We start from the raw sequence: 17,028 nt of genomic DNA on the forward strand, positions 1-17,028 counted from the left end.
TGACTCTCGGTTTTGGCTCAGGTCATGTTCTCAAGGTCAGGAGCTCGACCCCCAGCCCTGCATCTGTCTCTGCACTCAGGGCTCAGCTCAGAGTCTGCTTGAGATTCTCCCCCCCCACCACAGCAGCAAAGGAGCCTCTGTCCTCCCCACCCTCGCTGTTCTGTGTGTCACCCTGTCAAAATGCACATGCCTGGTTGAAGAGTTAATAGTGTTGTCACCCTGTGTCCTGCCATTCCACCAAATTCTTATATTTGTTCTAATCACTTCTCATGAATTCTTGTGAACTTTCTGAGTTCACAAAGCCTGTGGACTCCAAATAAGGATCCTGTGCTCTCATTTCCACAGTAAAACGTTTAATCTCTTTTTCATGCCTTTTTTCATTAGCCAGACCTTCTAGGACAATATTTAGTAATAATGGCCTAGAGCTGAGTCACACAAGACCATGGGGCTTTACCATCAAACATGCCTGGTGTCAAATCACAATGCAACACTTCCCAGTTCTAACTAAGAGTGACCAGGCCACCCCTAGTCAAAGAGTCATGATAATTTACTTTGAAGAGTCCTTTTAAAAATTAAGAATAATGCATATGAAGAGCCTAACACAGTACCTGTGGGGAAAAAAATACTAGTCAAGAAAGAATGATTAAAATGATCATAATTTTATGATGATGCTTGTTTAAGATAAAAAATCAGCTCCTATTCCTATTTTTTAAGGTATATTTCAGGAATAGACATCTCATTTTATCAAATGTGATTTTGGTAACTGAAATAGTGTTTTAGATACCAAATAAGCTAAATGGAAGTTTCAATCAGTGAGACTAAAATTCACTCTAAAGGTTAAACTTCAGTCTTTTACAAGCCACCCTTAGTGCATTCAAATAAAAAAAATTACAAAAACATGTGTCTCTTCTCTGTAACCTATGCCTGCATCCACCCATGGGATCAGCTATCAGCCTTCCTTGGAAAAGTGAATACTTGCTCCCCAAATCTGGCAACTTTTTTTTTTTTTTAAGATTTTATTTATCTGAGAGAGGGAGTAAGAGCACAAGCAGGGGGAAGGGCAGAGGGAGAGAGAGAAGCAGACTCCCCCCTGAGCAGGGAGCCCGATGTGGGGCTCAATCCCAGGACCCCAGAATCATGACCTGAGCCAAAGGCAGACACCGCACCGACTGAGCCCCGTAGGCACCCCTCTGGCAACTTTTCTATAGGACTCGAATATAGCTGAGCATAACTCCTGGGATGTCCACTCAGGGAAGGTGGGTGGAGGAAGGTCTCTCGCCAGGTCCGAGGTGAGGGTCCCCAAGGGGCAGGCCTTGAAGTAGCCCTGTAAGCACACTGAGATTTGCTTCAGGGCTTCTTCCTTTTTTTTTTTTTTTTAAGATTTTATTTATTTATTCATGAGAGACACAGAGAGAGGCAAAGACACAGGCAGAGAGAGAAGCAGGCTCCATGCAGGGAGCCCAATGCGGGACTTGATCCTGGATCAAGGATCACGCCCTGGGTGCCTTCACACCCAGAAGGCAGGCACTTAACCGCTGAGCCACCCAGGCATTCCTGCTTCAGGGCTTCTGAGTTTCACTGCAAAATGAAGAGAAGTGGAACCCGCACAGTGCACTGGACAGAAGGCAAATCATCTGTGGGTGTCCACAGCCCTTCCCTGCCCCTGCGGGGTGCACATGAGCTCTGCCTTCCTGAAGCTGGAGTTAGCAGCACAGATCCTGAGACCTGAGAGGGTCCTGGGGGTGCGTGTGTACGGGTCACATGCACAGGAAAAGACCAGAAGACAAACACAAGGACACCAACATGTTAAATCTGGCTATTTCTGTGGCAGGAATCATAGGTGGGTTTTATGTTCTCCTAAAAACTCTTTTTGTTTTTGAATACAGGTTTTTTTTTTTCCAATGACTGTAAGTTACTTTGATGTGAGGGTAATGGTGTGTTAATTTAATGACCACAACTAGAATGATAAACATCTTTAAAGGGTTTGGGGTGGAAAACACAGTAAAAAGCATATATAGCTGGAGAATCAGAAGCAATGAATCCAAAAGACAAAGAAAGAGAAACCCTTTTTCATCACAGGACTGTCCACCAATAGGATGGATGTGCATAAGAATAATGATAAAACTTATATGCATATAATTAAAATATTTCTGTATAGAAATGGTAGAGTGTATGTGGGGTGCCAGCTATGTTCTGAGATCTTCACACGTGCTCTGCATCCCCCCTACAGGACAGGTACAAAGTCAGCCCACTTTACAGATGAGGGAAGTGGGCAGAGAGAGGTAGGTGTCATGTCCTGGGCACACGGCCAGTGACGGGCCACACATGCTCTCATGTTTGGCCAGTGACTCTGAGGCTCTCGCCCCTCAGGGTGCTCAAACAGAGGCTGGGCAACCAGCAGGCCTTCCACTCGGGCAGCAAAAGACGTCCTAAGGCCCAGATTCTAAAGCACAGGCCCACACAGAGTTCTGTCCCATGCAGGAGACCTTCATATTTTGCGGTCACTCCACCAAGACACGGGGTCATGGGCAAGCGACCTATTATCCTTCCTAAGCTGCAGAGTCTCCATCTATGAAGTAAGGAGTTCTCCTGCATCTTGCACAGTTATTTGGGGGGATTACGGAAAGTCACTTACTTTCTTATTTGGCAGAAATAATTTCCACTCTGCTCTTTTATTTTCCTCCAAGAGAATTTTTTTTTTTAAGATTTTATTTATTCATGAGGCCCAGAGAGAGAGAATGAGAGAGAGAGAGAGAGAGAGGCAGAGACACAGGCAGAGGGAGAAGCAGGCTCCATGCAGGGAGCCCAACGTGGGACTCGATCCCCGGTCTCCAGGACCACACCCCGGGCTGAAGGCAGTGCTAAACCGCTGAGCCACCCAGGCTGCCCGAGAAGAATGTTTTTTAAAGCAGACATTGCATATGTGTGTGTGTGTAACCGTGGAGCAAAAACCTGTGTGTGCCTCAATCTACCAGCTACAAAATGGGCATCATAATGATAAGTATCTTATGAAGCTGTTTGGAAGATAAAAGAAGCTCATTTTCCTAAAGCCCCCAGGATGCTGCTCAGCATGGTGAGCTCAGCTGAATGTGGCCGAATTCAACACACACACACAGACGCTAACAAAACTTGCAATCATTTTCTCACTGTAAGAAACTATGTGTCTTCCGTGATTTTAGCTCTTAGTGCTGGGCCACAAAAGGGGGTACAGACATATAAAAGGTCTTCCTTTTTTTTTTTTATTTTTAAGATTTTATTTATTCATGAAAGACACAGAGAGAGAAAGGCAGAGACGTAGGCAGAGGGAGAAGCAGGCTCCAGGCAGGGAGTCTGATGTGGGACTCGATCCTGAGACCAAGGATCATGCCCTGAGCCAGGGGCAAGTGCTCAACCGCTGAGCCACCCAGGCATCCCATAAAAGGTCTTTCTAATTGCTGGGGAGCTCCCACTCACAGCACGTTCACCAAGTGATGTTGTTGCAAAGGGATGTGAAGGAGGGGAGCACAGACATGGCTCTGCTCCCGGGCAGACCTTGTGCTTCCACCCTGCACAACACAGGGCCATTATCCCAGTGGCAGCCCAAGCACCACCAAAGGGAGGGAGGGGTCTGCAGACAGGCCCCACCTGCGTCCCCACACCCACCCTGCCCATGCTACCCCGGGACCTCACACAGGGGCACACGCATGAACCTCACCCCAAGCCCGACGTGGACACAGCCTGCTGAGAGCCTCCCGGAGCAGGTGCACAGGCATGGCCTCCACACTCCTGCAAGAGGAACATCTGGACCCCAGTTCCCTGTGGCCACCCCAGAGGACCCTGGAAGGGGAAGTCACAGTCCTCACCCTGATTTTCCCATGCCATTGAGGGCTAACCATGCAGAGAAAGGAGAGGCGCCTGCTGCAGCACAGAATCACGAGTGCATTCTAATGACAGGACATCGTGTAGCATAATTTAAATCAATGTTAAAAACAGATGAGGGATTTGGGATTGTACCAGTGAAAGTCTGTCACACGGCGAAGTCACTTGCTCCCCGTCTCATCCTGAGGCCTCCTGGCCCCCTGTGCAGCCCTCCATGGTCAGACCTATGGCCCTGTCAACCCACTAGAGAGCTGTCGTCACAGGGTCACTTCCCTGCCCCCTCTCTGGGGGTGTCACCCACCCACCGACCCACCTCTCTCCTGGGCTTCCAGGGTCCATGTTGGCCCCTCCCACTCACAGGCCCCACCTTCTTGGTCTCCCACCTTTGGCCTCCCTCCATGCCTCCTCAACTCTCCTCTCCCCAGCGTGTCTCATTCAGGAGCTTGGCCACAATCCCAGATGCAGCTATCAGGTCCTGCTGTTACTCCCTAATGGTCTCTCCATCTCTGGGTTCTGCTGCTGGCCTGCCTCAGGACCTCCTCCCTTGGCCTCCCCACATCTCCTGCCCCCCCATCCATTCTCACAGAGGTCACATCCACTAAGGCCAGCTCTTGCTTCTATCCTCCAGTGGCTTCTCTTTGCTCTTGGCACAAATGTGCAGTTCCCTGCCATGATTAGCCCATTCCCATGTGGTCAGGCTGCTGTCCACCCCTCCAGCACAGCTCCTGAGATCCGGCCACACTGTTCTATCAGCTTCTTGAACACACCATGTTCCCTCCCACCTCGGGGCCTTTGCACATGCCACATCATGGGGGAAGAGAGCTGTCTTTCCTCTCCACCAATCTAACTCCTAACAGTCGTTCAGTTCAGCTCAAACATTACTTTCCCAGGGAAGCCTGTCCCTGGCTGGTCCCTTCCACACCCAGGCTAGGTCTGGTACCCTGGGATTCATTCTTACCGTACCTGCACTGCTCCTGTGAAGCAAGGAAGGTGACAACAGTCCAGGTGAAAGATGGCAGGGCCTGAGTGATGGAATCGCAAAGAGGGCATTCAGGAGGAAAGAGATGATGTCAATGCCTCAAAATACTCCATGTGTCATCGTCAGCACCCAGAAAGGGAAGATTCTAAAAAGCCTTGATCACCTGATCCTCCTACACTGAGACTGGATGGGGCAAAAAATTTCTGGAGGAGGAAGAAAAATATGGCTGGGTGGGTTGCATATTTACATCTGCCATGCCACACACCTGATATGTGGGGCTCTGCGGTCAAGTGCAGGCACACACGTTCTCACCTCCCTCCATCCATTTATGCACGGGGTCATGCGCCAACTTGGGTTCTGGTCCTCGCTCTGGTGTCCCCGTGTGTGACTCTGTTTCTCTACCTATTCTCTGATGAAGAAATGGGATTAATCCTCCTTTTGCAGAGGCAGCTGTAAGCAAATGGGATCCTGTTTCAATTACAAACAGCATTTGCAAAGCTCTGGTTTCGAGCCAGGAGCTATGGTAGAAGTCAGGTAATCAAAAATGAAAAGACCCCTCTCCCGCCTCTGATGGAGACACAAAGCTGGGCAATTCCCTAGTGAGAGCCGCATGCTATGCTAAGAGATAGACACCATGTTGTGGGAATGACCAGGAGGATCCGAGAAGGCTTCCCGGAGGAGGCCACATCTGTGTCATCCTGGCAGTGCAAATGCATGGGGAGGAATGAAGCAGGATGTAAAAGGTGCCCTTATCCTAAACGTATTCCTTTGATCACTGCTGAGTTTCTGAGCAGACCCACCCAGTCTCACTCTCGAGGGGTATGGCCCCCACCTGGTTCATGTCCAGTCACTGGGGCTTCCTTCAACTCTTACGAGACCTAGAATTATTCCGCCTCCTCAAACGCAGCCCTTATACATAGACCTCCGCCCTGGGTCCCAGGTCACAACCAACAGCAAATGCACAAACAGGCAGAAAGACCCCTCTCTTCAGCAGTCTGACTCCAAACACAGATGCCCCCCCACCCCCTCGGGAAGCACCATTTCCCGTTACACACTCGGGCAAAATGACCACCTGCCTTACGCAAAGTTGCAGAGAGGTTTTCGGTTCATTCTAACATCAGTACGAGCTGAGGGTTTTGAAAGCTTCGCCATAACGCAGAAAACATAGCTGGCTTCTGATGTAGCATCTAGCTCAAGACCATCTCACATTTCAAATGCAGACATATTGTGTAGGATGCCTCCGATAGAGCACAGGCGGCGGAAAGCGTGGGGAGATGGGAGCGGGAGGGCATTCCAGATGCAAGGAACATGAGCAAGTGAGAGACATTTCGTCCCCCGCCCCCCACCACTATTTCATGGCACTCTCAATAAGAAAATTATCCCTTGATCTTCACATTGGGGAAAAAAAATTAATTACATGCAAACTTTCACAATACAACCACATGATGGTTTAATGATAATTCCAATAGACGAAACACCAGAAGGGTCTCTCTGAGGGTGGGGGTGGGAGGCAGCAAAGCAAAGCAAAACGCTTTCCCCAACAGCCGTCTCTCTCAGAACAATTCTTTTCAAAGAAAGCACACCAAATATCACAGCCCTACCTTTTCAGAGGGATTAAACAAAGATCTTTCTTCCTTGTGACCAACACCTTCTTGGGAGAATCTGTTATCCGTGTAGAAGAAATGTCAGGAACCTCTGTGAGGAAATGAGCTGCATTTGTATTCTGCTCAGAAAATGTCATCACAGATCTGTTTACCTTACTGTGGACCATGATTCAGCCGTGACAACTGTCTTGCATACTGATCAATTTATTTGCAGCAAAATTTCTAACATTAACTGCTTAGGTTCTGAAAAACTAAGGACTTGAATTTCTGGTGCAACCACAGTATATGTGTGAAATGTCTGGATTATTATTAACACGTCTCAGGGGGAGATCAGAAAGGATTCCTCCTGACACGAGAGCAAGGGAGGGTTCCTTCCACTTCGGGAAGGAAGGCAGGGCGCACGGCTCCCAAAGGCCCTCCGTGGGGTGCGATTATTATAGCACAATGTACAGAAAAATTATCAGACTGAGAGCCGGGTCCTTGCTACATTTCAGGTCCTTGCAACGAGCCCTGTGTCCCCTGCTAGGCAGCCTCATCCAACAGGCAGGCTGGGCCTCTGCAGCAGGGCGGGAGGTGCAGACACGGGAAAGGGCCGGGCCCTGCCTCCCCCAGCTGGTGCCCCCAGCCCAGCCCCCGGGCATCTGGCTGTGAACCTGAGCCACTCCCAGCCGGCAGTGTTAGAGAACCGAATTAGTCCTAGGCAGCCCCCTGAGATGTTCCCCCACTTCCGCTAATGAGACCGGCAAGGCACAGCCCTGCTCCCCAGGCTGACTTAGGCATGCATTGTGCCCTCTGGAACGTGCGCACTGCACCAGAGCCCACTGGGAGGTCCACACCCGTGTTTGCCACTAGACCACACGCCCATCCTGCTGCCTGAAGTCCCAGAGTCCCTGCCCTGCACTTTAGGAAGGTGGAAAACCCAGACTCAGCAAGGATACAGGCAAGCAGTAATTCAAGCAGAAGGGTAGGGAGGTTACCATCAAGATTATGACTCTGGAACAAGGCCATGAGAGCACACTCCATGGAGTGGACCCAGGCTGCCCCTTGAGGAAGAGACGACAAACCACCTCCGTGGGGTGAACCATGGTGGGACACCTACCCACCATCTGTCTCAGGCTTTAGTCCGATGGCCAGAGGCCATCCCAGGAGAGTGGGTCTTGACAGCCATGCAGAAGACAGGCCAGAGCACCTGCCCGGAAGGGTCAGGGTCTGTCAGTGGACAGAAGAAGGGATTCCTGGGGGTCCTGGCTGAGATCCCGGGGTGGCCCACCGGGGCCTGGGTCTTAAGCACCAGAGCGAGGCACAGCAGGGCCAACCCCGCCAGAGAAAAGGCAGGCCTGGGGCTGCTGGTGGAATATGCAGAGGGCTCTGACGTGCAGATGGGAACGAGATGGTGAAGAGTTCAGATCTGTGTGGAGGAGAGTCTGCCGACCAGCCCAGACTTGTCTTCTGAAGGAGTCCTTGAGGCAGGAAGGATGACAACATCCTGAATATGTGACAGACCTTCCCGGGTGAAAGGGAAGAGGGTCGGTGTCTGACATAAAGTGAGCAGCTGGTACGTGATGGAATAGCCACAATGATAAAAATCACTCAGCCCATTAAATGTCACAACCCCAAGGAATAATGTTCCAGGAAAATGTGGAACAGGGCTCTGCCGGGGTCTGCCAGAGTTCTGCATCAGCCACACTACTTGCCTCAAACTTATTATTTGGCCCTGGCTTCTGTGCAAATACCTGGGCCTTTGAAAGGACAGGGTCTGGAATCCCCCTGCAGGATCGTCCCCAGCACCCCTGCCCTTGTGTGTGACCCAGGATCACCCAATCACACGGGGCACCCTGGCATCGGCGCCCACGGCACACCACCATCAATGCTACAAACAAGGTGTGCTACGTGCTGCGCTTATCACTCAAGCCCAGGGATTCACTTCCAACTGTAAATGTGCATTTTAGATGAAGGGACCCGAACATCCTGTATGCACGATTTGTTCTGATTCTCCCAATTGGACAGTGTATAAATATAAGTGTATCATTGCAGGAGTACAATGTGTGATGCTGCATGGCCATATGATGAAAGCTATAAATTTCACATGCAAAATCAATTATTAAGAACTTTCAAATACTTAAATATATGAAAGGAAATGTGGAAATTACAAATACGGAGGGAACCCATGCGCTTGCCACCTGTCAATAGACTGTTCTATCCTCCTCGAACCAACATGTGTACAGACAGACCCAGAAATAAAAATACAAAGGAGAATAAAGCAATTATCATATTGTAACACACATCTTTGTGGAATTGTCTGGTGTTGGGGCATTTATGATGTTTAATAAACAACTATTACCATTTAAAAATATTTTAAAATTTATTACTGTTTAGGTTGTATATCTTCCAAGAAAAAGTCCCATTTGGAATCCTCATACCTTTGTAAGGATGATGTGATCACCAACTTCGTCAACTATGCTACCTCCAAAATGCACACAGGGGCCTTCAGAATCAGACCCATCAAGGCAATCTACGGGTACTCATGGTCAGCCCAGACACAATGGAAGATAAGGGGAGGAAACAAAGGTAAAGGACATATGGAGAACCACAACACAGCATCCCTCCATCAGACACCACCACAAATGGGTGTGGGTTTCACCTGACGGACAAGCCGTGGTGTGGGGAGTGCGGGACAGCCTGGCCGTGGATAGAGCTGTACGGGAGTGGGGGGGCGGGGGGGGACTGAGCCAGATGGCAGGCCGGTAACATGATGGCCCTGAAATGGTAATGACACAGTCATGACACGTTTTTGTGGAAAGGCCAGATCTTCATTGTGGCTATTCCATCATGACGATCCTCAGCTGCAGCCTTGTCACCCCTAAGTGCACCCGATTGGCCTCCATGCACCTCTGGCGTGTGTGCACACAGTCCCTCGTGTTTTTGGGTCTTCAAGCAAGCCCACCAAAGAGGGGGCACAGCTCACACCTACATAGGACTCTCCTCTCCCACTCAGCACTCTTTATAACCTTGAAGTTGTGAAAACTCAAAGTATAATACCCACAGGATCAGGGCACAGTGCAGGGGATTTCGCAGAAAGTAAGTGAGCAGACCCAGGACGCTGGGCTCCCTAGGCAGCAGTCCAGGGGCTCTGAATGCAGAGCTGGGGAGCAGAAAAGACCCCCCCCCCGGTTAAATGTGTGAAATTTGGGCCTCCTGCAGCCCATCCCAGGGAAAGGAGATGGGGTGAGGGTGGGAGGGGAGGGCAGGGAAGAGGAGGGGTGGGAGAGCAGGGAAGAAGAGGGGTGGGAATGAGGGCAGGGGAGGGGATAGGGTGTGGAGGGAGGGGAGGAGAGGGAAGGGGTAGGTCAGGGCAGGGAAGGAGAGCAATGGGAAGGAGGGCAGGGAAGAGGAGGGGTGAGGGAGGGGAGGGGATGGCAGAGCAGGGGGAGGGGAGGGGTGGGGACAGCAGGGAAGAGAAGGGCAGGGGAGGGGAAGAGGGATGAGAAAGGGTAGGGAAGGAGAGGAGGGCAGGGGAGGGAAAGGATGCGAGAGGGCAGGGAGAGGAGGGCAGGGGAGGAGAGGGCAGGGGGCCACCCCAAGAGGGGGAGTCTCCTGAACCCCACGAGGCTGCCAGGTGCCGGCAGGCTCAGTGCTCACAGCAAGGCTTCCCAGGATAATGTGATAACACTTATTATTCCCTGATAGAGTGCCGGAAATGTACCCAGTGAACCATCTGAATTACTTGGGAAAGTGCACAGATGCAGCGATGAGGTGACACCCCAGCAAGGAAATACAGGGAATTAGTTCCTCGAGGTGCGGGAGCCACACTGCCTGCTCCCAGGCAGGGACACAGGGTCACAGTGGCCACAAGAACACACATGTCCCTTTAGGGAGCAACTCTGTGCCTCTCTGCACCACCTCGGCTCCTTGGCCTGGGGAGGGGGGGCGTGGGGGACAGGGACCGGAGGCTCCGTCCCCTCCACAGAGGGGCCAGATGCTCTACCCAGTGTCATGTAGACTCCAGCTGGAGGTGAAAGCCTCGTGGGGCCCCTCTTGTGTCACCCAGTCCATGTTCACCAGAAGCAGCCCTCACTGAGAACCAGGTGCAGGCCAGGCCCCGACATACAGGAGGACAGATGGAGCCCAGGGTGGGTCAAGGACCAGAGCTTAGTGGGAAGTGGCACCTGCGGCCTGGCCCATCCCATCCAGGGGTGGGGGCAGGAGCAGATGTGGACGGGCCACAGGCTCCGGGGGCCATAGTGAGCCAAGCCAGCAAAGGCAGCCACACGTCCATCTCTTAAGTATTGAGGTCTCGTCTACCGTCGCCCAGACAGGGACGCATCTGGAGGAGGGTGGCACAAATATTAAACCAGACAGCAGTCTCCATGAAGGACTGTGGCCAGCCATGACAAGGGGCCAGGTCTCTGGTGCCAAGACCCACCTAATGCGGGAGCCAATGCAGCCCCAGCCGGGACACCACATGCCTAATAATCTGGGTGCATTGGGATGACCTGGGAAAACCATGGCTGATCTAGGTTCCCCAACATGCCCAGTGACCGAGATCTCCTGCACGGCCCACCCAACCCTGAGGGAGGCGGCACTGTGATGTGGACATAGGTGTGGACATGAGCAAAGCTAGATCCCGTGCTTACAATCTGCCGCTTGGCACATCACTGTTCCCAGAGGAGAGAAGTTCCCCGAGGGCAGGGCACCATCTGTTCACAGGTCTCGTGGCGCCACCACACCCTTTAGGAATGGCCACGTTTCCCCTGTCACCATGTGGGGGATCAACAGGGTCCCCAGAACAGTGCTCAGATCGCCGGTTCTACACCAGTGAGCTCCACCCACCTGCTACAGACCACATGCTTGCAGCCCCCAAATTCCTATGTCCACAGTCAACACCAATGGAAGGGGATTAGGAGGTTATTAGGTCACCAGAGAGGAGCCCTCACTGGCATTAGTGCAATGCTAAGTAGAGACAGGAGTGCTCACTTCCTCCTTGCCCCCTGCCAGGCAAGGACACAGCAAGAAACCATCTACCTGCAAACCCTCACCAGACACAACAGCTGGCACCTTGACCTCAGATTTCCAGCCTCCAGCACTGTCAGAAATAAGTGTTTGCTGGTGAAGCTACCCCCCGTCTGTGGCATTCTTACAGGGGCCTGAGCAGACCAAGATGCCACCAGCGCCCTGAGTCCTCAAGAAACAGAGTGCCTGCTGGTAAGACAGTGCAACTTCATGCAGCTGGCTCAGCCTTGGCTGGACATGGCGTCCTCAGGTTAATGGGAGGGAAGCTCTAAACTGGGGTGGGGAGGTAGGGAGGTGCAGAGCAGGGACAGGGGAGGCCAGACGAAGGGAAAAGACACAGTGCAGCCAGGGGAGGTTGCTGCAGTTGGATGGAGATCGTGTGTTCGCTGTTGCACATATGCGGAGCACCAGAGCTGGATGTGTGGGCATCCAATGCATGCTTTTTACATGAATGAATGAATAAGTGAATGAATGAATTTTACTCCATGTCTGGGTGTACATGCCAGGCACATGCCAGGTTCTTAATTATTCAGATAAAATTCAGTACCAAATGACCAGTGGCAGTTTCAACACGATCTCTAGAGCCCAAACACCACCCATCTCTGACCCAGGAATGGCCTGGGGTAGAGGACGTCCGTATGGAGGGAGAGAGGAGAGGCCCAGGCCCCTAAGACAGGGTTGCGGGAGGGGTTATACGATCACAGATGTGCACAGCAGGTGCATCCCAGGGTGAAAGGCAGCCAGTGCACAGGACCGCCAGGCCTCAGCTCAGCTACACTGGGTCCTGACCCGAGAGCATCTCCTCTCAGACCAGGTTCCTATGCCTTGAATCTTGGAGCCTAAGGATTCTTAACAATGACAACCAAACCTAAAGGAGCAAGTGCTCCAGAGAAGGTGAGAACCCCCAGGGAGAGCTGGAGGCTGGGAAGGCAGATGGGGCATCCTAGACAAGTAGCTTCCTGGTAAAATGCAGGATGGAGCCTGGCAGAGGGCCAGGGGGTTTGTGGCTGGGTGGCAGGAGGGCATACTGGTGTGTGTGGACACTCAGGGACCCTGGAAACTGGGCCTCAGCAAGTGTGAGGCATCCAGCTGCAGGTGAGCACAGACAGCTGCACAGACCAGTAGTCCAGGGGCCTCACCACAGAGTCAAGAGTCCAGCTGCTGCCTCACGGGGGCATGCCTTGGAAAGAACAAAGGAGAAGGTGCCCTTGGACTGCCCCACTTCCACCTGACCATCCCCTCCGTATACTCCCCTTGCACTCAATACTCACAGAAAATTCATGAAACATCCTGGTGAAGGCCATACATTTTACATTTCTTCACCCTCGCTTGTGGTTTCATCCCCTAAATCCCATCCCACTCCTGCCACGTCCTCTTCTCCTTCCCCACTCCTCCCAATCCCCACGTGCCTCTGCCCCTGCTCCACCCACAACCGGGCAGTTCTCCCCAGATCCCTCACTCCACCCTCACCTCCTCGTCCACGGAGCAGCCCCTGTGACACATCTGTGCCCCAGAAGTGCACCACCTCTCCCGACACGGAACTTTGTGACACACACCCTCAGCCTGGCTCTCTCTCTCTGAGGCCCCACAGTCCTGGGTTTGACTCTCTGGACTCGGCTAACCCTCTAGACTCACACGCCGCTGGCCTCTACCTGGACGTACCAGGGAGCTTGGGCGCGCAGGAAAGGTAACCTTGCTCCTCTCCAGCACACGGACACCCAGGTACACGCCCCCCCTCCCCGCTCCCCGTAGAGATCCATAAAACCCTAATAAAACCCAATAGGCCCTTCCCATTCTTGAAATACAATTCCTTCCATAAAAATGCCTCCCTTGCAAAGGAAAGAAAATAACTGTGAATACATCCCTTGTTTACACAACACACCAATTAAGGAAATCACATATCCTTGCATAGATACAACATCCCCTTCTAAACGTTCTATGAAACAAAGTAGCTTTCTCGTTGAATATATTCCTTGATGAACGTATTCATCCATCATTTGACAAATACATTTTGTGTTCAATTTTAAACAGTGAATTACTCTCTAACCATAAAATATACAAAATAGTAAAAATGTTTGCATGCAAGCACTGGAATCTGTCTTCTGTTCTGTGCTCTCTGGTGCTACAGACCAAACAGGATTTGTCCTCAATGGCCCGATCTCTGCCTGGGACCCAATACTTGAAGAGAACAGTGGGCAGGCTCCTGGAGGAGACTGCTGGGCTCCCCACTCCCCTGGAAAGCCTGGGCTGCAGAAGCCCTCAGGGATCATGGACAGACCCTTCTGCTATGAAAGACCAGGGCTCCCAGAGCTCACAGGAACATCCTTGTGTGTCTCAGAGGCTCCAGCCCCAGCAGAAAGTCCCCTCAGTCTGGACCGTTGGTGCCAGAGGTCAGAACATGTCCTATGAGGATCAGGGAGTGGATATCCTAGGCTTCAGAGGCCACAGGATCTCTATGGCAACTACTCACCTGTGTGGCTCTTACCCGCAAGTGGCCACAGATGCTGTGTGAGTGGGTCTGGCTGTGTGGCAGTTTATGAACGCTGAAATTAGAATTTCATATAATTTTCACATCACGAGATATTATTCCTTTATGCGCCCCCAGTCATTTAGAAACGTAAAAATACTTCTTAGCTAGTGGGACACAGAAAAATAGGAGGCAGGCCAGATGCGGCTGATTAGACATAATTGCCCACCTCTGGCCTGAGCAAATAAGCCCAGGTGTCTGGCCCAAGAAGAACCCTGGGGGAATGAGTTTAGCGCAGCTGACTGGCGGACAAGGCACTGCCCTCCCACGGTGCCTGAGCTGCAGTGAGCATCAGGTGGACGTACGAATTTTCATCCCAGCCCATGCCCTGCAGAAGCATAGCTGTGTGGGAAACCCATACCGTATTTCTACCTTTGAGAAAAAAAAAAAAAAATTCTTGTAGGCTGAGCTCCCAAGAGAGAACAGCCTGGTTCTGCACCAAGCCAGAGCCTTCCCAGGTTTATGGTCAGTCCCATCGAGCCACAGAGGCTGCCATGCCAGACTTGTCCGGGAGGCAGAAGCCCCAGGCACAGAGGTGCAGCAGCCAGTTCCTTCTACTGCTGGGCCTCCTGCCAGGCTACACTCCCCCAGAGGCCACCCAAGCAGGTCCAGCACAGGGTGAGAGATGGCTCCGCTGCTGGGTGATCTCTGAAGAAGCCCTACAGATGCAAAGCCTGCCCCCAGGGACATAGGCAGAGACCACGTGGCCAGCAGGAGCCACCGTCAACCATGCTGATGAGAGCAAAGGCAAATGCAAGAAGGCTGCACGGACCCACAGAAGCAGCTGGAAGAGCAGAAGCACAGCTAGGAGGCTGGACAGGACGCAGAGACAGGCCCTGCTGTAAGAAGCAGGAGTCTGCTCGCCAGGAGGCCCCACAGAAAAAGAAGCACAGAGGGAGGACATGGAGGAGCAAACATTGGGGGGAGACTGGCCTTAGGAAGCACGTCCAAGCTGCCCTGTGTGTTCCCACCACACCCCCACTATGCACTGTCCCAAGGCCAGGCTCAGGGAGGAGGTTCAGGCCAGCTGGTGTCAGAGACCAGCACAGGCTTGGGGTCAGGGTCCTGAAAGGCAACTCACCACTGCTGCAGAAGGAGCAAAGGGATTCCAGTGGGAAGAGGGCAGCTTGCCCTGGCGGTGGGCCGGGAGAGGGCCAGTGCTGGCCCTGCATCACGGGACCTGGGTAAGAGCAAGGCCATGCATACTGCGTCCAGCCAGCCACGGTCCCAGTGCTCCTGGCCAGCCACTTGCACAAAGAGCCCAAGCCTCCAGGAGAAGACCGTGTGGAGAAGGTGAAGGGCCTGCTCATCATCACACCCAAGGCTGCTCAGCTTGCAGGGACAATTCAGGGCATGGGGTTCTGGTTTCATTGGGGAGGGCTGTTGGTGGCAGGTGACTGGTTTGCTTTTCTACAGAAAAACCCCTGTGTTGATTTCCTGGACTGATGCCCTGTGCCCTGTGGGAGAATGAGGACACCACCTGTTGGGGAAAGATATGAAGATGGTGGGCAAACCCCCCAGGACATGGTCTGGGGAGGGAGGATGTGTGATCCGTCACTGTACATGCACCACCCAGACAGGGCTCAGCAGAGGCAGGCAGGTGCAGACAGATCATGGGTGAGCCGAGGAAGAGGAACAGTCTTCCCCTGGCCCATACTGGCCATGGGCCTGGGCAGGCTGCCTGATCACCTTCTTGGTTCGGTGGCTGTGGGGACAGGGGCTCATGGCCCTCCATGCCCACAGTCCCAATTCCGGTTATTTCTCTGTGTCACTAAAGCAAAAGGGCAGAGAAAAACCCCAAGTCACAACGAATACCCTTGAAGGACCAGGCGATCCCAGCCTTGAAAACCAGGACAGAGCCTGAAGCTACTGACATGCCAAAGTGGGGCTACGCGGCCTGTACCCTCTGGGCTCTGCCTCCTTGGGGGCTGTCGTCCTTGTGGACTGGCTCTGTGATATCCTGAGAAGGAACACATCCAGTGAGCTTCCAGGATAGGAAGGGCTCTCACTTGGCGGCTCTGCTATGGACTACACGGCCCAGTTGATCACACACACGACACGTGACTATCTGTGCAGTTTCCCACAGGGCTATCTGAGATTGGGAGTCCTGAAAAGAGCAGCCAGCCATGCCCAGGGGGCAGGGACCAGGAGAGGCTGGCTGGGCCCAGGGAGGGGGGGGAGGGGGGAATCAGAGAGATCTCTGAGCCTGGACAGAGAACACACAGCCACAAGGCTCATCCCACTGCTGTTAGCAGGTGCCAGGGAAGCCCTGGCGGGGGGTCCCTGGAACAGTGGCTTTCATCACTTCGGGGAGGAGCCTGGAAGTGCCAAGAGAAGGCAAGGCCCTGAAGATGGTTGCAGGGGCCTAGGGGGCAAGAGCAGGCACATCCCTCCCCAGGTGGCCCTGAGGCTACTTTCTCAATGTGGCTGTGATATCCTGTGGGTGTGACCCCAAGGGGGAGGGACATGGAGAATAAGGAGATGCTGTCAGCGGTGCCAGGGAGTCTCTGTGGCTTCCAGCACTGAAGGGTGGTCATGACTCCAGAGATGAGGAGAAAGATCTGGCAAGCCCTGATTGGACAGCGGCCCTGTCACGAATCTCATCTGAGCAGAGGCAGGCCCACAGCACCCCTTTGGTCTGAAAAGCTGCACCAGTCAAGTTAATTTCCTCTACTTTCTATCCAAAAAGAATGCCCAGAATGTAGAATAGGCACTCCGAGAAGTAATCTCCCAGTGACGTAAACCAATAAAAGTAAATCTTACATCTTTTCCAATCTACTTCCTGGTGTGAAGTATGTGACCAATAAATCCTGAGGATGCAGGTCATCACATGTGGAGACATGATTGTCATCTGGATCCAAAGACTGGACATGGCTGCAAGCAGGTGACACAGAGTGAAAGTCACCCTTGTCTGTAAAGGGATGTCTGCTTGTGATCAACAGTTCTCTGCTTCCTCCTGAATCCTCTATCTTTCTCTTCCAGGAGAGAACAGAGCTCATGCCTATTCAGTTGAAAACGTCTGCTGTGTACACACCCGTGGTGGGGAGCTG

The 17,028-nt window shown here is 52.5% G+C and overlaps 1 protein-coding gene across 6 annotated transcripts in view; it reads right to left on the reverse strand.

Annotated features, from left to right (window-relative positions):
* Positions 1-17,028, reverse strand: part of ARNT2 (aryl hydrocarbon receptor nuclear translocator 2) — a 155,435-nt gene that overhangs the window by 118,129 nt on the left and 20,278 nt on the right. For 2 of the 6 annotated variants that reach the window (XM_072801925.1, XM_072801923.1), the window contains exons 2-3: positions 6,439-6,532; positions 4,822-4,880 (exon numbers count right to left, since the gene is read on the reverse strand). The exons of 2 other annotated variants lie outside the window; for them this stretch is intronic. In XM_072801925.1, coding sequence (XP_072658026.1) covers positions 4,822-4,880; positions 6,439-6,532 — 153 coding nt within the window. Of the gene's footprint in view, positions 1-4,821; positions 4,881-5,913; positions 6,070-6,438; positions 6,533-17,028 lie in introns of those variants that run through there. 2 more of the 6 variants (XM_072801929.1, XM_072801930.1) reach the window with 2 other exon arrangements.

Source organism: Canis lupus, chromosome 2, assembly GCF_048164855.1.
Source record: "Canis lupus baileyi chromosome 2, mCanLup2.hap1, whole genome shotgun sequence".
In the NCBI taxonomy this organism is placed as follows: Eukaryota; Metazoa; Chordata; class Mammalia; order Carnivora; family Canidae; genus Canis; species Canis lupus.